The sequence below is a fragment of the Suncus etruscus genome, chromosome 5, assembly GCF_024139225.1.
Source record: "Suncus etruscus isolate mSunEtr1 chromosome 5, mSunEtr1.pri.cur, whole genome shotgun sequence".
Classification (NCBI taxonomy): Eukaryota; Metazoa; Chordata; class Mammalia; order Eulipotyphla; family Soricidae; genus Suncus; species Suncus etruscus.
This window is the reverse complement of record NC_064852.1, coordinates 16,320,745-16,344,505: the sequence shown is the minus strand read 5'-3', so window position 1 is coordinate 16,344,505 and position 23,761 is coordinate 16,320,745. Positions and strand designations below refer to the sequence as shown.

Below are 23,761 nucleotides of genomic sequence, written 5' to 3'. Positions count from 1 at the left end.
TAAGGAACCCAAATGCCACTGACTGGCCCGGCCAGGCCGTTTTTTTTAGCGCTCAGCGCCTGGAACTTCGGAGAATTTGCTCTCTTTGCAGAGGAAGGACAGACGGACAGACCAACCCCGACCCCATCTATCTCAGGTCCCCCAGTGTGGGGAGTTGGGACCCAGGACCCGACAGCTGTGGGTCAGTGCGACATTTGGGCCCCTTGGTGGGTGGGACTCGGGGACGGAAACCCTTCCTTGCTAGAGAGCCAGGAAGGATGCTGACCCCCCACCTCAGTACCGGCAGGCACCTGAGCAGGCCAGACCTCAAGCGGCCACCGGGACAGACCAGCTCCTGCCGCTGCTCCTTGTTGGGGTCCTACCCTGGCCACCCCACCTGCAGCAGCACCAGCAGAGGGTCCACCAATGGGGGCCTGATCTCTAAATCCAGACCACGTCCCTACACCCTCACCCCGACACCGCTGGCCCCATCCACCTTTAGGCTGAGAGAAACCATTCCAGAAACGACTGATTCTGAATGAAAAGCGGCATCTTTTGCACTGGTTTTCCTATTTTTATTGTGATGATGGTTCTGTGGTCTCCTAGAAAGGGGGATTGGCAACCTTATCTTTGCCCACCCCCTGAACCCCCATTCTGAACTCAGGCCGGTGGGACAAAGCCTGGAGTGTGGGGTGGGGTGGGGCAGGGCCGGGCAAAGACAGGTGAGCTAGGTGGGTACCTGGAACCCCTTTCTCCAGGCAGACCTAAACAGTCTCCCTTCCAGAGTCTAGGTTTCAACCATGGCCCACTTCTGGGGTGATGGGCGATACTGAGGCTGAGACTGAGGCTGGAAGAGACGCAGACGTGGGTGGGTGCACAGGCACCCTGGCACCCATGGATGATGCGCTAGGAGGGCTTAGGGCAGAAACCGGGGCAAACAAACACTGAGGGCCCCCAACTTCAGTGCCACTTGCCCCCCAGCTGTCCATGGTACTTCATCTCCACCTGCCCCATCAGTCATGTCTCTTAGGGTCTATGCACCTAAGCACTGGGGGAGGAAACTGAGGCGTGCCACCCCCCCTTCTCAAGCTCCCTCTCCACAGCCCTGGGGGTATGAGCTGCAGGCAGCCTTTGGTGGGAGGAGGGTTTGTGGGACCCCATCTGGTGGCCTGGGGGGCAGGGGAGGCTGGCCAGGGTCAAGGGCTGGGTAGCAGGAGGAGGGGTGTGGTTGTGAGAGCAGATGCCCAGGCGGGGGGAGGGGGTCAACTCTGGAGAAGGGACCCCAGCTGGGGTTCCATAATGATACCAGTGGGGGACACTCAGAGCCCTCTGCCGGCCAGATGGGGAAACTGAGGTGCTGGTACCTTCAGTCTGGGGGAAGGGAGGCCCCCCAGCAGCTTCTGAGACACATTTGCCTCCTGGTTGGGGGCAGGGAAGGCCTCCAGGAGCTGAGCTTGCACACGTGCAGGGCAGTGGGGCCACCTGCTCCCGCACCCCCTATGCCCCCCCCCCTTGCTCACGTGCCCTGGGAAGGCTCATTTTTAGCACCTGGCCTCTTTTCCCTGCCCAGAGGGAGCTTGGGGGACAGGGCGGCAAGAAAGCAGCGAGGGGAGGCAGGGCCCAGGGGCTGTAGGGCTGCTGGACTGGGGGCTCCAAGGGGCCTAGCCTCCGTGGAGTGTGGAGATGAAGAGGACGCAGTCCCGGTCCTGCAGCTTGTAGTCCAGCTCGCCCTGCCCAGAGAGACACACTCAGGAACCCGCTGATCACCTTTCACCACAGCCCCCAAGATGAAGGAGAGTAGTCCCCCCACTCCCCATTCCTCTCTCTGGGTTGTGGAGCTGGGGGGGAGCAGAGAAGGGAGGGGAGGGGGGCCCCCAGCACTGACCAGCAGCTCCCAGTCGGCGTCATTGATCAGCACCAGGATCCCAGGCCGCCTGTCGGGGGAGGGAAACATGCTGGTGACGGGCATGGCCAGATGCAGGGTGCAGCCAAGGAAACACGCCCCATGGTCAAGGCTTGGGGGTGCAAACTGGCAAACTCTACCATACTAAGGTGGAGGGAGCTGCTTCTCTGAGTGGCAGTTTCTGCAGCTGAAAAGGGGATGCAGGAGGAGGGCTGGCCTGCAACATGTGCTGGAGGGCACATATATCTCCAAGGGCCACCCTTATAAGGTCTCCTGCAGGCCCACCTTAGGCACATCAGCCCAGCTCCCGTGGGCAGGGCCCCAACGTCACCCCTGGCCTCCAAAGGCAGAACCATGAGTCAGGGGCTAGGCAGCCGACCGGTGCCTGGAGCCAGGGAAACTCAGTTCAAAGACACAATTTCAGGCATGTGATGGGTTCCATTATCTGGAAGTGGCTCTGGGCCTGGAACAAAACAGAAGCTTGAAGCACGGAGCATGTGAATGTCTACACCTGTGACCAAGAAACCTAGACTTGAGCAGTGCAATGAACACTGATGAAAAGTGGAATATTCCAAACCTCAGTCATACTGGCCACAGCTCAAAGGCACAACATCCTCATGTACCCCTGGCAGCAGAACACTCTGATCTTCCAGAATCTCCATAGGGCAACAAAATCTACTTTGAAAGTCTTTTTTTTTTTGGGGGGGGGGGGTGGGCACACCCTGTGACACTCAGGAATTACTCCTAGCTATGAGCTCAGAAATAGCTCCTGGCTCGAGGGACCATGTGGGATGCCAGGGATCGAATTCAGGTCCGTCCCGGGTCAGCCACGTGCAAGGCTGTGGTTACGCTGTGCTATCACTCCAGCCCCCACTTTGAAAGTCTTAAGACTCACAGGGAAGCAAAGAGGCCCTGGACAAATGCCTTTTCTCAGTATTTTGGTTTTTGTTTTCTTTTTATATTTTGGGAGCCAAACCTGGCTCTGTGCTTCAGGTTCATTCCTAGCGGGACTTGGGAAACCCTATTTGGCACCAGGAACTAGATTTGTTGGCTACATGCAAGGCAAATGCCTTCCTCACTGTGCTATTTCTTTAGCTGTTTTCCAAATACAGGGGCTATATCTGGAGGTGCTTACTCCTAGCTCTGTGCTCAGGTATCACTCTTGGTGAAGCTTGGGAGACCATTTGTGATGCAAAGAACAGAACCCAGGTCATCCACATGCAAGGCAAGCACCCTCCTCATTATATTAGTTTAAAAATATTAATTAAAATAAAATAATATTAATTGGGGGTTGGGAATGAAGCCACACCTGACAATGCTCAGAGCTTCCCTCTAGTTCTATACATCAGGGGATCACTGCTGGCAGTGCCAGAGAGGGACCGGGCCAGAGACAGCGACAGAAATCAAAGCCAGATGTAGGGGCCGGCGCAGTGGCACTAGAGGTAAGGTGTCTGCCTTGCCAGTGCTAGCCTAGGATGGACCGCGGTTCGATCCCCTGGCGTCCCATATGGCCCCCCAAGCCAGGAGGACTTCTGAGCACATAGCCAGGAGTAACCCCTGAATGTCACCAGGTGTGGCCCAAAAGAAAAGCCAGATGTAGCTGAAGTAGCTGCACACCAGGCCAGGCCTTTCCCCACTGTACCATCTCTTGCCCCTCTTAGTTCAGTCCTGTCTGTATAGAGAGGAGGCAAGCAAACGGTGTCCTGCCTAAGGGTCCAACTGGTCTGTGGCATCAGGAGGTAGGATTCAAGTCTTCTATCAACTAGACCTAAAAAATAAATCCCCAGGCCCCGAGAGATAACACAGCGGCGTTTGCCTTGCAAGCAGCCGATCCAGGACCTAAGGTGGTTGGTTCGAATCCCGGTGTCCCATATGGTCCCCCGTGCCTGTCAGGAGCTATTTCTGAGCAGACAGCCAGGAGTAACCCCTGAGCACCACCGGGTGTGGCCCAAAAACCAAACAAACAAACAAACAAAAAAAACAACTCAGGGGCTGGGAAGAGAGCACAGTGGGAAGGCACTGCCTTGCACAGAGCTAACCTGTGCCGGGTTCCATCCTCGGCATCCCATTGGTCCTGTGATGGCAATGAGAACCAGAAATAGACCCTGAGTGCCAGGGGATGTGCCCCCACACAACCCCTATCTAGGGTGGGGGAGAGCATCAGAGGCCTGAGTACATGCTCTGCATGTAGGAGTCCTGGATTTGACCCCAACTCACACGGTACACACCCAGGAATGGTCCCTATGTACTTCCTGGTAGTAGCTCCCAATTCAGTCCAGTGTGGTGCTAAGAAAATAGGAATCGGGGCCCGGAGAGATAGCACGGCAGAGTTTGCCTTGCAAGCAGCCGATCCAGGACCAAAGGTGGTTGGTTCGAATCCCGGTGTCCCATATGGTCCCCCATGCCTACCAGGAGCTATTTCTGAGAAGACAGCCAGGAATAACCCCTGTGCACCTCCGGGTATGACCCAAAAACAAAAAAAAGAAAATAGGAATTGGGCCAGGAGAGATAGCATGGAGGTAGGGCATTTGTCTTGTATGCAGAAGGATGGTGGTTCGAATCTTGGCATCCCATATGGTCCCCTGAGCCTGCCAGGAGCGATTTCTGAGTATAGAGCCAGGTGTGACCCCTCCCCCCCAAAAAAAAGGAAAAAAAGAAAATAGGAACCTCACCCCACTGGGCCACAGAGAGAGATGGGATGAAGCAGGGTGAAGTAGGGGAGGGGAGGAGGGGGGAGTCAGTGACGGCAGGAAGTGGGAGAGGAGGAGGAAGGGGAACACTCACACGCTGTCTCCCTGGATGAACAGCTCCGGCCGCTCTTTCAGCAGGTTTTTCCTAATCCATACAAGGAGATTCCGGATGTCCCCTGGAGGGGATGCAAAGAACAGGGTGGGTCAGGCCCCTGTGGCTTGCTTCCCTGAAGGGGCAGATGTGGGGCAGTGAGGACTGATGTTTCAGTTTTATTTAGGGTTACTTCTGATAGTGTTTGGGAGTTATTCCCAGTGGGGGCCTTGTGGAGCAGGGATTGGCCTGGGACTCCCATATACAGAGCATATACTTAAGTTTTCTGGTACCCAGTGAGGCCCTGAGCTGAGGTGATGCTCAGGTGGGCAGATGGGGTTCAGAGAGTGACGGGCTAATGTACCTGGGTACCACCCGAAGCTGGGGTCTGCAGCAAGAGGGACTCATGGCTTCACTGACCCTCTGAAAGCGCAGAAGACAGGCCAGGAAGTGACCTGAACAGGCTATGGACATGGGCTACTGAATGGGTCCCCACCATCTCTCTGCAGTAGGCCCAAGGAGAGGTGGAGGCCAGCTTGGCTGAGGCAGTTGGGGGGGGGGGTGTCCCCTGAATAGATTTCCCTTTGTGAGGGGAAGAAAACAATTGCTCAGCCGATAGCATCAGTTAATTTCCTCTGGCAAAGGGACAGAGGCTGCAGCAAGCCAGAGACGCTGACAAATCACCAGCCCCCCCACTCCCTCCCAGAGCTCCCTGGGCCAGGGGCAGCCCCCTGAGGAGGTGAGAGGTTCAGGGTCAAAAGGACTTCCCCGCTCAACCTCAGGATGAACACTTGGGCAACGTTGGCCCCATCATCACGCCGAATTTGGTGGGTGGCTGTGAGTAAGCTGGGGTCCCCAAAATCTGGCTCAACAACGTCCTTCATGCCTTCAGCCCTCACCGACCAGGCTTCAGACAGTCTAGGAAGCTCCCCAAGACATGCACATCAGGGAAGCCGAAAGAGACTTCAGTGAGGCTGGTTGCTCTCTCCCAAAGCTGCTTCTGGGGTGCTGTGCCGGAGGAGGAACTAACTGCCTCTGCACCTGAATCTGGCATGTGGTCCAGTGGGCAGGCAGGGATGGACGTGTCCTTGGCTCGTGGCCAGTGAGTCAGGCAGGGCTAATTATGACACTTCCCTTCCAGCCCAACTCTCAGTTGTATCTTTTTTTTTTTTGCTTGTTTTTGGTTCACAAAAGTAGTGGTTCCCAGTGGTGTTTGCGGAGCATGGGGTGCTGGGAACTGAATCGGTCTCAGGGCATGCCCACAGGCACTCTGGTCCTTTGAGCCAGCTCCATGTCCCTTGAGTCTGATTTGATTTGCCTTTTTATTTTTATGTTGTTTTTGTTTTTGTTTTTGGTCCATAACCATTAACACTCAGGGGTTACTCCTGGCTATGCGCTCAGAAATCGTTCCTGGCTTGGGGGGATCGCTCTTGCAAGGCAGACGCCTTATCTCCAATGCCACCACTCCGGTCCCTTGGTTTGCTTTTGTTGTTGTTTTTGTTTTTAGAGCCATACTCAGCTGAGCTCAGGGGCTACTCCTGGCTCTGCACTTAGAAATCACTCCTGGCATGCTTGGGGTACCATAGGGAATGCCGGGAATCGAACCTGGGTCGGTTCCAGGTTGGCCATGTGCAAGGCGAAGCCCTACTGCTGTGCTATCACTCCAGCCCTGATTTGGTTTGTTTTGAGGTCACACTTACAAATGCTCAGGGCTTACGAGGACTGAAAGGGGTGCTGGGGATTGAACCTGGGTCTGGTCCCATGCAAGGCAAATGCCCTCCCTTTCCACTGTACTATCTATACTATGGCTTTAGTCCTTGATTAATGAATCATTAATGAATCATCACGCTGAATTTGGTGGGTGGCTATGAGTAAGCTGGGGTCCCGGGCTCCTGCTCCCCAAAATCTGGCTCTTTTAAACTTTTTTTTTGGGGCGGGGCCACACCCGGCGGTGCTCAGGGGTTACTCCTGGCTGTCTGCTCAGAAATAGCTCCTGGCAGGCACGGGGGACCATATGGGACACCGGGATTCGAACCAACCACCTTTGGTCCTGGATCAGCTGCTTGCAAAGCAAACGCCACTGTGCTACCTCTCCAGGCCCTCTTTTAAACTTTTAAACAAAGTCACTGAAGTTCTGCTGTCCCTGGGGTAGTGTCACCACTGAGGGCTACAGCCCTGCTGGGCCCTCATCCACTCCTTCCTGTGCCGCCTCCCAGTCCCTCTATACACCTCTCTCTTTTCTCTTCTCTTCTCTTCTCTTCTCTTCTCTTCTCTTCTCTTCTCTTCTCTTCTCTCTTCTCCTCTCTTTTCTTTTCTCTTCTCTTCTCCTCTCTTTTCTCTCTCTCTCTCTCTCTCTCTCTGGCGGGCCGCCAGCCCATATATCTCGCGGCTGCTCCCGATCATGCCACTGTGGCTGGTTGCGGTCTGACGCGTCCATCATGGCCTGGATAGGCAGGAGGGGCTGAGCCAGAGCAAGCAGGCCCAGCTGAGGGCCACCAATGGACCCTCACCACCCTGGCTGGCCTGCACAGAGCCAGAGCCCAGCTGGGCAGCAGCAGTCCGGGCACCCTTCTAAAGGAGGGGCCGCCGCTCCCCTCCATGGTCACGCCAGGGTCACCAAGGCGATGGCACCGCAGCGGAGTTGGTCCCGAGGGGGTGGGCTCTGGGGCCGCTCATTTATCATGACGCTCGTGTGGCTGAGGTCATTCCCTCCCCCCTCTGCGCCCCCCCAACCAGCCCGCATTCTTGATGGCCCGTTACCATGGAGAGACCACCGCATCACCACCAGTATTGTTCCCCCATGCCTGGATTTGGGGGTGGGGGGAGGTGAGACTCAAGGCTCCCATTGCAGGCGGCAAGGGCCACTCAGGCTTGGCCTGCAACACCCCCCCAGGGACATGACTAGGCCCAGACAATATGCAAATGGCTGCCAAGCCAGATGGTCGGCTCCAAAGGAGCCCAGGGGAGAAGGAGGGTTAAGCAGCAGAGTCAGGGCTGGTGCTTGGGTGTGTGTGGGGGGGGGGGGGCCTGGGAGCAAAACCTTCCCAGTGGGGTACCAGACCCTCACCCACAAGATAAATGATGTTAATTGAGCAACTACTAGTGTGACGCCAGGCCCCAGACTGCGGTGACAAGTACAGTGGTCACTGCTTCCCTGTGCTGGTGGATAGACTTATACTGGCTTGAGGAGGCAAACAAGAACCTGGGTTAGGGGCAGGAGCAAAAGCACGTTGGGTAGAGTGTTTGCCTTGCATGTGGCCAACATGGGTTTAATCTCCGGCATCCCATATGGTCCTCCAAGCCTCTCAGATGTACTTCCTGAGGGCTGAGACAGGAGTTCCCTCTGCGCACCATCAGGTGTGGCCCCAAAACAACAAACAAAAAACAACAAAATAGCTCTAGGGGGGCCGGAGTGATATCGTAGCGGTAGGATGTTTTCCTTGCACACGGCTGACCCAGGAAGGACCTCAGTTCGATCCCTGGCATCCCATATGGTCCCCAAAGCCAGGAGTGATTTCTAAGTGCAGAGCCAGGAGTAACCTCTGAGCATCACTCACTGAGTGTAGCCAAAAAAAAAAAAAATCAAAACAAACAACAGAAAAAGAAGCTTGGATCTGGCTGGGCTAGAGAGAGCACAAGGGCTAAAGCACTTGCCTTTCATGTGGCTGACCCAGGTTTGGTCCCTGGCACTGCATGTGACCCCCCAACCCCCCTGAAAGGAATGATTCCTGAGCACAGAGCCAGGAGTAAGACCTTAGCATGACTGGGTAAAAAAAAATAACAAAATACCTACAAAACTAACCAGAGCAATAGTACAGTGGACCTGAATTCACAGCCATCTTGGATTCACAGCTCAGCACCCAAGCCCTCCCAGGAGTGATCACTGAGGGATCAGGAGTAAGCCCTGAGCGCTGCTGGGTGCAGCCTTAAAAACCAAGTCAAACAATAACAACACAATGAAAACCCCAATAAAGCTGAGGCTCCAGGAAGAGGAGGGTGAAAGGGGGGGGGTGCCATCCCCAGGAGGGTCCTGACTTCGTGACTGGATGGAGAGGGTGGGAGCAGAGGCGGGCGGGGTGGATGGAGCCTCATGGCTCTTCAGCTACCCAAGGGTCTGTCCCCCGGAAGTGCTCTGTGGGCCCTGGGCCTGCACTGGCTGTGACTTTCCATCTTTCTGCTTCCATGTGTCCCGCTTAGAGGATAGCAGGGCCAGGCCTGGGGCCATGTGGCCACTGCACTCTGCACTGACCCAGTGCACACCTCAAGCTCCCCAGACTGCAGGGACGAGGAAGGGAGGAAGAGAGGCTTGGTTTGCTTCTGATGCCCACAGGGGGCCTGGGAGAGGCTCCAAGTACAGCGCTACTGGAAGGGTCCTGGCCCTCTGCCTGGTGGGCTGGTGGCCTCCTGTGCCGTCCGTGAGGAACATGTATCTGTTTTTGCTGTACCCAGAAGCCTCATGCTCTGCCTGTGAATGCCAAGGCTGGGCAACCACTTTCAGTACGCAAGGGCGGACACAGCAAGTTTTCTTTTCTTTTCTTTTTTTTGGTTTTTGGGCCACACCCGGTAATGATCAGGGGTTACTCCTGGCTACGCGCTCAGAAGTTGCTCCTGGCTTGGGGGACCATATGGGACGCTGGGGGATCGAACTGCGGTCCGTCCAAGGCTAGCGCAGGCAAGGCAGGCACCTTACCTCTAGCGCCACCGCCCAGCCCCATTTTTTTTGGGGGGGGCACAGCAAGTTTTCTATGGGATCCAGCTCTTTCCACTGGAGGTGGTAGAGGGAAGGTGGGACAGGGGTCCCAGACACTGGCCTTTCTGTCACTTTTGTTTTGGGACCACACCCAAGGGTGCTCAGGGCTGACTCTTGCTTCTGCACTCAGCAATTACTCCTGGCAGGGCTCAGGAGACCATATGGTATGCAGGGGATCAAACCAGGGTCGGTCTCATACAAGGCAAACTCCCTCCCCACTGGATTGTCTCTCCAGCCCCTTTTCCACCACTTTAGAGGCTCAGACTCAAGAGGCTCTAAAGATAAGCCTGGGTGGAAGGACCCACCTGGGCAAGAACGCACATAAACACAGACACCATACACACCAACATAGGCACATAACACAAATACACATGTATGACATATACACACACTACACTACACACACACAGACATGGTTTGTGTGAGCATCAGAACTGAGCAGGAATGGGGGGAGGGTCACACCCAGCGGTGCTCAGGGACTACTCCTGGCTCTGCACTCAGAAGTCGTTCCTGGCAAGCTCGGGGACCATGAGATGCCAGTAATCGAATCGCAGTCCGTCCAGGATTGGTCGTGTGCAAAGCAAATGCCCTACCGCTGTGCTAATGCTCTGGCCCTAGGAAGGAGGCTTAAGTTCCAATAAACTCCTCTGACTTGGGGGATAATAACCTCACCCTGGGGGTTCACAGCAAGGAGCTCACACCGGCCAGCTCAGCCACCACACACAGATGCCTCCAGCCTCTGAGCACAGAGAGCTACACCCATCAACCTGCCTCCCCACTCCCGCCTCGGCTCAGTCTTCAGATGTGGCTCAGTTCTCAGCAACAGACGTGATTCCTCTTCCCCACCCAGCTGTGGATTTGGGGGAGACACAGCTTGCCTGGGTCTCTTCAGGCCAGCCTGAGGTTTGAGTGCCTGCTCTCTAGCTAGCTTGCTAGGGGTGCCAGGAAGCCCAGGAAGCCGAGTCTGGGAGCCCATCCCGGGGCGGGCTGAACCTGGAGAAGAAAGCGCAGGCCGGCCTGGGAGGGAACATCAGAGGAGCCATTTACAAGTGAATGGGGCTCGGAATGGAGCGGTTTGTGGGCTAAACCGGCCTCCGAAGGAGGTTTACAGATGTGTGAGGGACGCTCCTCATTGTTTAATTAAGCAGAAAGTGGATCTTTTCAAAAGCAATTTTGCACAGGGCCTGGAGGGGGAGGGGAGCAGGGCTGGGGAGGGACTCAGCAAACAGGCCCCGGGCAGAGAAAGGCACAGCTGGCCCGAGCCTGTGCCCTGCATGCTGAGCAGTTGAAAGCACAGGCGCCACTGCCCTTTCCAGGGCTCAGCCGGGGACAGGGAGCAGGGCAGGCGTCGGCTGGGCTCTGGGTGACCCTTACACTGCTAGTCGGGTTGGTGGAACCTGGGGTCCGAGGGAACCAGCTCCCCACTGTGCCTATGAACCCTGCCAGCCCAGGAGCTGCCAGGAAGGCGGAATGCCCATAGCCATGAGACAATCGACCATTTCCGGGGTGGGGGGGGAGGTTAGGGGGGCTGTTGGCCACCTCATGCCACTGGCTCTCTCCACCATGACACTGCCCAGCCTCGTCTCTTCACTCAGGCTGGGCTGGGAGCTCACCCCAGCCCCGGGGTGCCCCTGCTGCAGCAACTCCCCACCTCCATAATATGGGGGCTGTATGTCTCCAGCTGATAGATGTGACCCGGGTCTCATGTGCTGTGGAAGGACTGGTGGTTGCAGCGCAGTGATCTGGATCTCGGCTGAGGCAACGCAGCCAGGGCAGAGTCCAGAACCAGCCCAGGACAAGCACACACACTGTTCTAGCTGCCACACTAGGAAAGGGAGATGTCCCCAAACACACCTAAAGGACAGCAAAACTAGATTTAGGGAGCCCAGTGAAAAAGTATCATCAGGGGCTGGAGCAGTGGCACAGCAGTAGGGCGTTTGCCTTGCACACGGCTGACCAAGGATGAACCACGGTTCGATCCTCAGGCGTCCCATATGGTCCCCCAAGCCAGGAGTGATTTCTGAGCGCAGACCCCTGAATGTCACCAGGTGTGGCCCAAAAACCAAAACCAAAACCAAAACAAAGAAGTATCATCAAAGAAATAAAGGTCTGGATCAGATACCTGGTGTCTCTCATTTTCTCTCTCTTAAACTCATTTACTCACTCACTGTAGGTCTAAGATCTTACTGTCTCTCTGCTTGAGTCTGGGATGCATCTAAGTTTTCTTAGAAGACTAAGGGTATGGTAAAAATCAATGAGAGAGAGAGAGAGACAGAGAGTGAGAGACAGAGAGAGAGAGAGAGACCTAGTAGTGCTAGGGAGATCATATGAGGTGTGTGTGTGAGAGACAGAGAGAGACCCAGCGGTGCTAGGAAGACCATGTGAGGGTGTGTGTGTGTGTGTGTGACAGAGACAGAGACAGAGACAGAGAGAGACCCAGTGGTGCTAGGGAGACCATGGAGACCATGTGAGGGTGTGTGTGTGTGTGTGTGTGTGTGTGTGTGTGTGTGTGTGTGTGTGACAGAGACAGAGACAGAGACCCTGTGGTGCTAGGGAGACCATGTGAGGGTGTGTGTGTGTGTGTGTGTGTGTGTGTGTGTGTGTGTGTGTGTGTGTGTGTGTGTGTGTGTGTGTGTGTGACAGAGACAGAGACAGAGAGAGACCCAGTGGTGCTAGGGAGACCATTTGGTGCCAGAAATTGCACCAGGACTCTGGACAGTCAAGGGCTTAAGATGCTCATCTTGCCTGTGGTCAATTCCAAGTCAGTTCCTATCAGAACATGGGCAGGGACATGAGAAGACTCCCAGCACTGCTGGGTATGACCCCCAAACCAATTAAAACCACCAACCAGGGGCCCGAGCTGTGGTGTAGCGGTAGGGCATTTGCCTTGCATGCGGCTGATCCAGGATGATGGTGGTTCAATTCCCTGCGTCCCATATGGTCCCCCAAGCTAGGAGTGATTTCTGAGTGAAGAGCCGGGAGTAACCCCTGAGCTGTTAACGCCAGCCCCACTAAATAACCCTTTCAGTATGTGGGTAAATGATGAGTCAAAGAGAAAATGTGCAACTGAGCACATAGCACTGGTGTGAGGTGGGGTAGACACAGGTGTGAGCTATATGGATGGGGGCAGGCACGGTTTGAAGCTTTGGGGAGGGGGCACAGGTGCTGACCCTTTCCTGGGAAATCCTCCGTCCCACCAGAGCCTGAGCCCCAGATGAGCAGGGAAGAGGCAGCCTCCTCCTCTGCTGTGGCCAACACCAGTCCTTCGCTGAAGTCTGTTTTGATTTTTGGGGGGAGAGTCATACCTGGAGGTGCACAAGGTTTACTCTGTGCTCAGGAAATATTCCTGCAATGCTCTTCCTGCCCAGGATCCCCACAGGCCCAAGTCTGTTCTCCCGGGGCTCCTCCTGGTCCAGAGTACCCACAGACCTCGTGAGTCCCCACATGTCTAAGTCACACTTCAGGGCTCCTCCTACCCAGGGTCCCCACACACCCAAGTCATACTCACAAGGCTGCTCTTGCCCGGGCAGGGTGACTTGATGTTTCTTGACGCCATCAAAAAGGAGCTCTGCGCCACCGCTGCAGAGGGAAGAAAGACAGAGCCTGAGTACCTGGGCAAGTGGCAAGGACTGAGAGGGACAGAGAGGGGCAGGGATGCCCCAGGTCCCCACTCTATGTGACATCCTGTTGTGTTGAAGCAGGGTTTCAAAGGGACATGGCTCTTTTTTTTTTCTTCCGGAGGAGGGGGGTGTCACACCCGGCAGCGCTCAGGGGTTACTCCTGGCTATACATTCAGAAATTTCTCCTAAAAGAAAAATCGCTCCTGGTAGGCTCAAGGGACCATATGGAATGTCGGGATTCGAACCACCGTCCTTCTGCATGCAAGGCAAACGCCTTACCTCCAAGCCGCAGGGATATGGCTCTTTATCAATGACCCAGGACATCAGAAAGTGCTCATGCACTTATGGTTATGCCTCTGCTTTCTTTTTTTTTTTTTTTGGTTTTTGGGCCACACCCATTTGACACTCAGGGGTTACTCCTGGCTATACGCTCAGAAACTGCTCCTGGCTTGGGGAGACCATATGGGACGCCGGGGGATCGAATCGCGATCCATCCTACGCTGGCGCTTGCAAGGCAGACACCTTACCTCTAGTGCCACCTTCCCGGCCCCAAACATTTTTTTTTTTTGGGGGGGGGCCACACAATGCCTCTGCTTTCTAAGAAGGCCCAGCATAGCAGGGCAAAGATGGTGACCCCATCTTTTCTGGGTCTCTTCATCTACAAGAAGGCTGAGAAACTGCCTCTGGAGCTTTAGGGAACCTGGGCCCCTTGCTCTTGCTTTCACCACTGGTCATCAGAAGGTGCTGAAAGGCTAGAGATACCCCGGGGTGAGCCACAGCATAGCCACTTCAGGCATTTCAGCCCTAGGGTATCCCTGGGTGGCAAGTGGATTTGGTCAAGGCCAGAGGCAATGGCTGAACAAGGTCTGTGCTTGGGGCATGTGTGGTGCCAGGACCAAACCTGAGTCAGCCCGCAACCACAAGGATAGCACAGATAGCACAGTAAGGGGTCTTTTGCCTTGTCAAAAGACCAGCACGGGTTTGACCCCCAGCATCTCATATGGTTCCCATGCCCACTAGGATTGATTTTTGAGTGCACAGCCCAGAACACTGACAGTTGTGGCCCAAAAACCAAAAAGAAAAATAACCTGGGTCAGCCCCATGCAAGGCCAGTGCATTATCCACTATACAATCCCTCCAGGGCCGGGGTTTGAGGGTTTGAATTAAATCTAATAGCCTCCAACCAGGGCAGAAAAAACTCTAGAAGCCTCCTGAAGGCAGGGTTAGGTATGCTCTGGGGGGCAGCACATGGGGTGGGCAGAGATTCATACGTCGGATCAAGCCCCAAGACCATGCCACCTTAGCCTCACAGCTTCTCCTTGGGCTTCACGAGTCCATCTCAGCAGTCACAGGCATGGGGAACAAGGAAGACCCCAGGCCTCGGCTGGCAGCAGTGCCCCCCACACCCCCTATCTGTCCCCACAGAAGGAACAGAGCTTCCCTGAGGCAGAACACGGGGAAGTTGGGGCAAGGCAAGGCCTGTCACAGGAGAGACATGGGGCGACTGTCACCCAAACAAGGTCATACTTTGTTGATGCAGAAATGTGGAGGGGAGAGGGGCCCATCTGGGGCCGCATGAGGGGCCCGCTTCAGCTGCAAGCCCACACAGAGGCTCCATTTATCCCTTTCCAAGAGCCCCGCTCCGCCCGGGCAGGGACTGGCACTCGCAGCAGCTGGCCTGGGGGAGGGCCCCCAGAGAAGGGCTCAGGAGTTGGGGGTCAGAAGGCCCTGCTTACCGGGCAAACAAGCAAGAGTGGCCCAGACCCAGGTGGTGCCAGGCTCAGAGGCCTGGATGTTTCCCCTTCGTCAGCGGACATTGCTGACCCGTCCCCACTGGGCACAATATCTACAGGGCAGGGAAAAATATCCTGGCAGCACATCTGTGGGGGAAAAGGGGCAAGAGGAGCTGTTGAGATTAGAGAGACTGGGTGAGGTAGGGAGGCTCTGTTGGGGCCCCAGAAAAGAACCCAAAGCAGACTCATTCTACAATCTGCTATTTGCACACAGCTGAGGAATAGCTTAAAACTACTCAGCTTCTGATCATTCCCTAAAGCTTGGAGGGAGCACTACAGGCCTCTGGAACTGACTACCTCCCAGTACCAAACTGCCTTCTCTGTTCTGAATTGAGTGTTATCTCCCCTTAACCGTGTGGAAGAACCTCCAGAAACACCCTTGGAATGAACGAAATGCCCACTTTTCTCACCTTGGAAGCTCTACCCCCCACTAATAAGGAGGAAAATGACAAAGAAAGGGGCATTAATAGGATCCAAGGTCTAAACATATGACCCCACCCCCAGACCCATAATCCAATGACCTGAGTCAACACTGTCCAGAACTGAGGCTGCAAGGCAAGAAAGGGAAAGAAACCCGGACCTCAGGATTTTGGGGGTTGGGGTGGGGGGACAGGGTCACATCTCTTAGGGGAAAGAGGAACAGTCCTAACTCGACTCACTTGAGGACAAAAGGGACAACGAAAAGGATGGGCCAGCAGCTTGTCAGCAGCTCAGGCTGAGAGAACAAGAAAGAATGACAAGGGCCCATGACAGGGGACTGCTGGCAGACACAGCAGGAGGGGACAGAGGACATGTGTGGGTCTCTGGAAGCGTCAGGAGAGACTGAGGCAAGTGTGGGTCTGGCCAGGACCCTATGTCCTTCTGTAACACCTATGCAGCAACAAAACACAGAAGTCGCCTTTGATGAGCCCAAATTCAGGCATCTCCCTTTGTCTAGTTCTGTCGAGGCTTGACCAGTAGCTGGAACCTCCAGAGAATCTGATGGTGGTGATGGTGGGTGCACAGAACTCTTCCCAGGGTCTGGGAAGAGTCAAGAGGCCAGATAGCAATGGTCCAAGAATGCAGAGCACTGGGGAGCCAGCCGAGAGAGCATGGCAGGGCTGTAGATCCTGTTCCTAGATCTTGCATGGGTAGTGGTAGGGGACATGACACAGTAAACAGCTGATAAAGGAAACTGGAGGAATCCCCTTGGGAGGAAAGGCCTTGAAGAGCAGAGCTTTTTATTCCCATCCCCGACTTTTCCTCTCCCCAGCCAAGACACCCTCACACACATATGGAGCACCAACTTGAACTGGAAATGCTAAAAGTACCTCACCCATCTCCTAGGGTTCCTGATTCTCAGTCTGCCAAGCCCTACAGTGTCTGTATAAAACTCTGTGACAAAACCGACATCTGTTCCTTTGTTTTTTGTTAATTTGGGGCCACGCCCGCCCGGAGATGCTCAGGGCTGACTCCTGGATCTATCTATATTCAGGGATCACCCCTAGTGGGGCCTAGAAACCAGATATAGAACCAGAACCCAGGTCGGTAGGTGTGTACAAAGGAGTGCCCATCCTGCTGTGTTCTCTCTCTCCAGCTATATAAACCCATCATCTACAGGGGTGGTGGTGAGGAGAGAAGCTTCTTTCTCACCACCACCACCACCACCATCTCCGGCTTTGGGTTCTTGACTTGTTCATAAAATAGTGTCTACACTATGCGCTTCTTTGTTCCCTCCTCTCTCTACACTCAAGATCTGCAGGAGCCACTCTGAAAGTTCTCCCCCTGAACGTCTCAGATCATTTCACACCCACACACACCACTTGGGGACTATAGAAGTGAGACTCCTCTATCTGGGGCACACCATGCATGAGACAGGAGGTTCCAAGCCATCATGGAGCTGCTGCCAGAAAGTGCATGAGGTGATGAGCGACACAGGCAAAGAAGGGCACGGTGGCTGCCTGCCCACCTTCCCCCTTGCATGGGAAGCCCAGGCAGGCCAGGCCGGAGACCTCTACACCGGAAGTTGCGCCTCTATTCTAGGACATACGGCCAAGTCGCCATGGGAGACGGAGACTCAGCTTCTCCTGGGGAAGAGAATGGCGTAGCCCAGGGTAAAGCTCCGGAGATTGGGCTGTGACAGGCTAGAGGCTGCGGAAAGAGAGTTTCGAACCTAACAGCTTGAATCCCTCTCCATGACGCCCGTGTCTGCACCTCACTCACCCGAACTCCACCTCCACCGATAAGGGCGCCGCCATGTTGAGGAAGCAGAGCGAACCGGAAACGCCCTTTACTTCCGGTGTTTCCCAGTCACTTCCGGCGGCCGTGCCGGAAGAGGCGGGGGTCATCGGCGCCGTCCTCTTCAGCTATTGGACGAAGCTGCTGGGGGCGGGGCCTCGGTCAGAGATGCTGAGTAGGCGCCCAGCTTTTTTTTTTTTTTTTTTTTTGACATGATGCATGCACGTCAAATGTCCATGCATGCCAGGCACGTGCTTTCTCTTTGATCCTCATTACTGGCTTACCTTTATAGCTTTGTTGTTTTTTTATTCTGGGTATGGGTTATTCCCTGCTCTGTGCTTAGAATTTTTGAGGGTGGATACCTGGTGGAAATGCTGGTCAGTGCTGGAGTTTGAACCCTGGTCCCTTGAGCATGGGCTCAGATCGTTAAGATTTCTCTCAGTGCTGCTTACTACTTGTTGTTGTTGTTGTTTGTTTGTTTGTTTGTTTTGGGGGGTCACAACCGGTGGTGCTCAGGTTACTCCTGGCTCTGCACTCAGAAATTACCCCTGGCAGGCTTGGGGACCATATGAGATGCCAGGAATCGAACCACCCACCGTGTCCTGGGTTGGCCAAATGCAAAGCAAACGCCCTAGCTCTCCGGCCTCATGCCTACTACTTTTTTTTTTTTTTCCAGCACTGAACTCATTCTGCAGAAAAGCTCTTGAGCATTACAGGGTGTGGCCCAGAAAAAGCTAGGAGTTCAGCTGCCGGCTTTATATCCGGATTCCACTTGTTGAATTTGCCCTTTTGTCTGGGCAAATCCCCAGAAAAATCTTTGGGCCTGGCCTTCTTGAATAAAATGTGCTGAGAGCCCAGGCCTCCTCCTTCCTGAAACAGTGGCTCCTGGATCCCCTGACTCTCCGGAGCACACCATTGCAAGCCCCCTGTTCTTCATTCTCGCCCATTTTTGTTGCAGATTCTGTGTAGATCCCTAAGCAGGGTTTTCACACCCCACCCAAATCCCTTCTGCCAGTCACTACCCCATCACTAGCCTACGGCCTCTGCTTGGCAGATGAATGGGTTTTCCTCTGGCATAATCCTCACTCTTAGTTCAATTCTGGGCCAAATTGAAGCCCCTTGCATGCACCAAGCCCAGTTGCAATCCCATCTCTGGTCCCAACCCACCCATCAAAGTGAGACATTCTTGGACCTTAGAATGGGAGAAAAGGGGCTGGAGAGATAGCATGGAGGTAAGACATTTGCCTTGCATGCAGAAAGACTGGTTCAAATCCTGGCATCCCTTATGGTTTCCTGAGCCTGTAAGGAGCGATTTCTGAGTGTAGAGCCAGGAGTAACCCCTGAGCACTGCCGGGTGTAACCCAAAAAACAAAAACCAAAAAAAGAAAAAAAAAAGAATGGGGGAAAAGGGGCTGGAGCTGTGGCACAAGGGGTAAGGTGTCTGCCTTGCCCGCGCTAGAGGACTGTGGTTTGATCGTCCCATGTGGCCCCCCAAGCCAGGAGCGATTTCTGAGCACATAACCAGGAGTAAACCCTGAGCATCACTGGGTGTGGTCCCCCCCCCAAAAAAAAAGAATGGGGGAAGGGCTCCCTTCATCTGACCCACATTTACATTCTCTGAGCACACCTGCTGGGAGGAGGGGTGGTCAGAAAATTATGTCTTCCTGGGGAGTGATGCTTTAAAAGGTACAGGGGTTCACAGTGCCAGAAATGTTGGGATGGATTCTGGAGCCCAGAGCAAGTCCCATCTTAGCCAAATGCAAAAGAATTGTGGGAGGTGGCAGTGGAAAGAGGCAGGACACTAGATGGGGGAGCAGAGATCCTGTCTTCCCTGTGAGGAGGGAGTCCTTCCTCTTCTCCACCTGGGAAGCCCCCTGACTTATGGATCTGAATGACAGGCTTTCTCCTTCTTAGAGGAATCTAGCTGCGTTGCTTTTTTTTTTCTTCAAACTTTTATTGATTGATTGATTGGTTTCTGGGCCATACCCAATGGAGCTCAGGGGTCACTCCTGAAATCTCCACTGGCAGTCTGGGGGACCATATGAAATGCCGGAAATGCCGGAATCAAAACAGATCCCTCCCAGTTTGGCTGCATGTAGTGCAAACGCCTTACCTTGTGCTACCTCTCTGGCCCCTAGCCTGCATTGCTTTTGGTGAGGGCAGGGAGAGGAAGGCATTCACCTGGCAGTGCTCAGGTATTACTTCTGGCTGGCTCAGGGGACCATGTGAGGTGTTGGAGATAGAACTCCAGTGAATTGTATGCAAGGCAAATGCTGCTGTATCTCAGGCCTCAAACCTACCCTTTTGTTGTTGTTTGGTTTTTAGTTTTGTTGTTATTGTTTGCTTCAGGGCCACACCTGACTGTGCTCAGGGCTTACTTCTGCAGAACTTGGCTCACCTTATAAGGTTTATAGGATTTTGGAGAATTGAACCAGGTTGCTGGCTTGGAAGGCAGGCCCCGTCTCTGAGGTACTGTCTCTCAGGCCTAAGCCTGACCAGCTTCTTCTTTATTTGGGGGGTGGTGTTTGGGGACCACATCTGGTGGCACTTAGGGGTTACTCCTGGCTCTGCTCTCAGAAATTGCTCCTGTCAGGCTCAGGTAACTATATAGGATGCCGAGGATAAAACCTGGTCCATCCTGGCTAGACCGAGTACAAAGCAAATGACCTCCTGCTGTGTTATCACTCTGGTCCCTGCCCAGCTTCTTTTTTTTTTTTTTTTTTTTTTTTTGGTTTTTGGGTCACACCGGCAGCATTCAGGGGTAACTCCTAGCTATGAGCTCAGAAATCACTCCTGGCAGGTTCTGGGGACCACATGGGATGCCAGAATTCGAACCACTGTCTTTATTCATGCAAGGCAAACGCCCCACCTCCTTGCTATCTCTCTGGCCCTTCTCTATTTTGTTTTGTTAATTTTTGGGGTCACACCCGGCAGTGCTCAGAAGTTACTCCTAGCTCTGCAATTAAAAAATCACTCCTGGCAGGCACGGGGGACCATATGGGATGCCTGGATTAGAACCACCGTCATCCTGGATTGGCTGCATGCAAGACAAACGCCCTACCGCTGTGCCCCTGCCCACCTTTTTAAGCAACTACAGCACTAGCTCAACTGGGATCTTTGGACCAGCAGGAGTTAGTTAGTTAGTTAGTTAGTTAGTTAGTTAGTTAGTTAGTTAGTTAGCCCAAGTTAGTCTTCCTTGTGGGGGGGATCCTTAGGGTCCACAAATGGCCCCATCAAGACACCATTTAGGCCACACCAGATTGGCTCCTCATGGGGAGGCTGAGGGGGAGACACAGCCAACCCTCACCCACAGGCCTTCCCCGGGGATCCCCACCACCGAGGACCCCAGGCCCCACTGGCCACTCTCCCAGTGCAGCAGGCCGGCCAGCCCAGAGCAGCTCCGGGAGGGACAAAGGCGGGGTCGGTGGGGGAGGCGAGGGCGCCCCTCTGCCCGCTGCCCTTTGTCTGCCGCCTGCTCCCCGGTGCGCCCCGGGAGGCTGGGAGGCGCCTCTCGCAGGCTTCCTCCTCCCATTCTTGTGCTAATCGGGTGTCAAGCTGAGATCAGTGAGAAAAGAACCCGCCCGGCGCGGGTTAAACTGCCGCCAAAGCCGGGGGCCGAGCGGGGAATATCATTAGGCCGGGAGGAAGCGGGGGAAGCCGCCGGCGGCCCTGCCGGGGCCCCTTTGAAAGTCACCCCGGCGCCTCCCGCACGGCCGCTGCCGGCTCAATGGGCCGCTCGGAGCTATTTAACCTTCTTCCCAGGCCCTGAAAGCGATACGCCCAGCACAGGCCCCGGTGGCCACTTGCCTGTCCCCAGGGCGGGCTTGGGACCTCCGGGGATGCCGATGGTCGGGCCCCTTCTTGCCTATCTTCTCTGTGCCTGTGATGCTGTACTGGGACCAGGGGTTCGAGGCTCAGCTCCATCCCACACAACCTCTGGAGTCCTTAGTAGACCCGCCTGGCTGGGCCAGACCAAGGACACAGGGCACTGTGCAGAGCAACGGATGCTCCAAGTTTCAAAGCTCCAGTGGAAGGAGCCCTGTGGGCCCTGGCCAGAACTTCCCCAGGCAACTAGCAGCCTCAGGAAGCAAGGGCTCAGGTTTAGGGGCCACAAAGGGGTCCCCTTTTCCCTCTCACCTCAATTTTTGTTTGTTTGTTTTTGTTTTTGGGCCACACCCGGCATTGCTCAGGGGTTACTCCTGGTTGTCTGCTCAGAAATAGCTCCTGGCAGGCACAGGGGACCATATGGGACACCGGGATTCGAACCAACCACCTTTGGTCCTGGATCAGCTGCTTGCAAGGCAAACGCCACTGTGCTATCTCTCCGGGCCCTCACCTCAAATTTATCTGACCTGACCCATCAGGCTCTGGAACGAAAAAAAAAATTATTATTATTGGCTTTTGAGCTACTCCAGCAGTGCCTAGGGGTTACTTTCTGGCTCTGCGCTCAGAATTTACTCCGTATGCCAGGGATCTAAACCCACATGGGTCACTTGCAAGGCAAACGCCCCTATCTGCTGTTCTATCACTCTGGCCCCAGCCCCTGAATGAAGTTCTCCTGAAATAGAGAAAGGATATTGCTTCCTTCAGGGCACCCCTTCTGTGAGCTCAGAGCACCCAGACCGGGCTTCCTCGGCACCTTCTCTGCTCCCTCCCCACCTAGAGGAGTTCCTGAGGCAGGTTAGCCCCCTCCCCTGGAGGTCTTTAGAACATTCCCAGGTGGGAGGGCCAGAGGGATTGGAGAGATGGAGAGATCCCACAGAGGTTATAGCCCTTGCCCCGCCTGAGGCTAGCTAGGTTAGATCCCTGGCACCCCAAGTGGTCCAACTCCTTAGTTCCTCCATTGGCACCATTAAAAAACAAAACGGAGGGCCCGGAGAGATAGCACAGCGGCGTTTGCCTTGCAAACGGCAGATCCAGGACCAAAGGTGGTTGGTTCGAATCCCGGTGTCCCATATGGTCCCCCGTGCCTGCCAGGAGCTATTTCTGAGCGGACAGCCAGGAGTAACCCCTGAGCAATGCTGGGTGTGACCCAAAAACCAAAAAAAAAAACAAAAAACAAACAAACAAACAAACAAACAAAAAAAACAAACAAAAAAAAAACAAAAAAAACGGAGTGATAGCACAGCGATAGGGCATTTGCCTTGTATTCAAGTGACCCAGGTTTTATCCCTGACATCCTATACGGTCCCCAGGTCCTGCCATGAGTGATTTTTAAGCACAAAACCAAGAGTAACTCCTGCGTGCCACCAGGTGTGACCCAAAAACCAAATAAATAAATAAATATTTAAATGAAGTTCTCCAGCCCCCCCCAAATCTGCCCAGTTCAGACCTTCTGAAGTCCCATCCAAGCCAGGTGGAGGTGTCAACTTCCCCCACAAGCACTGAGCACCTGCTACACACGTATAGGGAGGATTCAGTATCCTACCCCGTGTGGAAGGGACCTGAGGGGAACAGATGCAGAGAAAGAAACTGAGGACTAGTATGGGAAGGGTGATGTCTCCCAGGCAATGCTGGGGAACCATGTGATGTGGTGATCCACCTAGTTTCCTCTTCTAATCTCTGGGACTTCATATCAAATTCTTTTTTTTTTTTTTTTTTTGTGGTTTTTGGGTCACACCCGGCAGTGCTCAGGGGTTATTCCTGGCTCCAGGCTCAGAAATTGCTCCTGGCAGGCACGGGGGACCATATGGGATGCCGGGATTCGAACCGATGACCTCCTGCATGAAAGGCAAACGCTTTACCCCCATGCTATCTCTCCGGCCCCATATCAAATTCTTTTTTAGGGGGGTGGGGACAAACCTGGTGGTGCCAGGGGCTTACTCCTGGTTTTGTACTCAGTAATCACTCCTGCAGGGCTGGTGACCATAAGGTGGAATAGGGATCAGGCTAGCTTGGCTGATTGCAAGGCAAGTGCCTTACCTGCTGCTGTCCTATCTCTCTGACACCCGGCGATGCTGTCTGTTCAGAAATAACTCCTGGCAGGCACGGGGGACCATATGGGACACTGGGATTCGAACCAACCACCTTTGGTCCTGGATTGGCTGCTTGCAAGGCAAACACCCCTGCGCTATCTCTCTGGGCCCACTTCTTTTTTTTAATGGTGTCAGGATGAACTAAGTCTCAAATGAACCTCCTCCCCAGACCAACTCTCTCTCTCTCTCTCTCTCTCTCTCTCTCTCTCTCTCTCTCTCTCTCTCTCTCTCTTCCTTTTCCCCCCTATTTTTGGACCACACCCAGTGTCACTCAGGGGTTACTCCTGGCTATGCGCTCAGAAGTCACTCCTGGCTTGGGATACCAGGGAATCAAACCGTGGTCTGTCCTAGGTTAGCACGTGCAAGGAACGCCCTACCGCCTGCTCCACCACTCCGGTCCCTTTCTATCTCTCTTGAACCAAGCTCGGGTGACCTTCATGTCACACTTTTGCAGGATCACGAAAGGGTGGAAATCCCAAAACCTCCTTTTACAGAACAAACAGGCTCGTTGGGCAGTGAACTTGTGCATGAGCATCTGACTTCCAGCTGGAGCTTTGGTTGGTTTCAAAGGCACCTGGTAGTGCTTAGTACCAAATCCTGGCTCCGTACTGGGGGGACCATGTGGTGCTAGGGATGGACGGACCCAGGCATGTTGCATGCAAAATTGGTGTTCTGGGCCTAGAGGATTGCCGCATGGGTAAAACACCTGTAAACCCCTGCACCACATATGATGGTCCACTGAG

At 54.4% G+C, this 23,761-nt stretch overlaps 1 protein-coding gene across 1 annotated transcript; it reads right to left on the bottom strand.

Moving 5' to 3' along the window:
- Positions 1 to 938: 938 nt before the first annotated feature.
- Positions 939 to 17,077, bottom strand: URM1 (ubiquitin related modifier 1). Its single transcript, XM_049774100.1, has 5 exons — positions 17,029 to 17,077; positions 12,922 to 12,992; positions 4,667 to 4,748; positions 1,865 to 1,913; positions 939 to 1,709 (listed from the first exon to the last, which is right to left on the bottom strand). The coding sequence occupies exons 1-5, from the start codon at positions 17,061 to 17,063 to the stop codon at positions 1,641 to 1,643; spliced, it is 306 nt and encodes a 101-aa protein (XP_049630057.1). The 5' UTR covers positions 17,064 to 17,077; the 3' UTR covers positions 939 to 1,640.
- Positions 17,078 to 23,761: the final 6,684 nt, after the last annotated feature.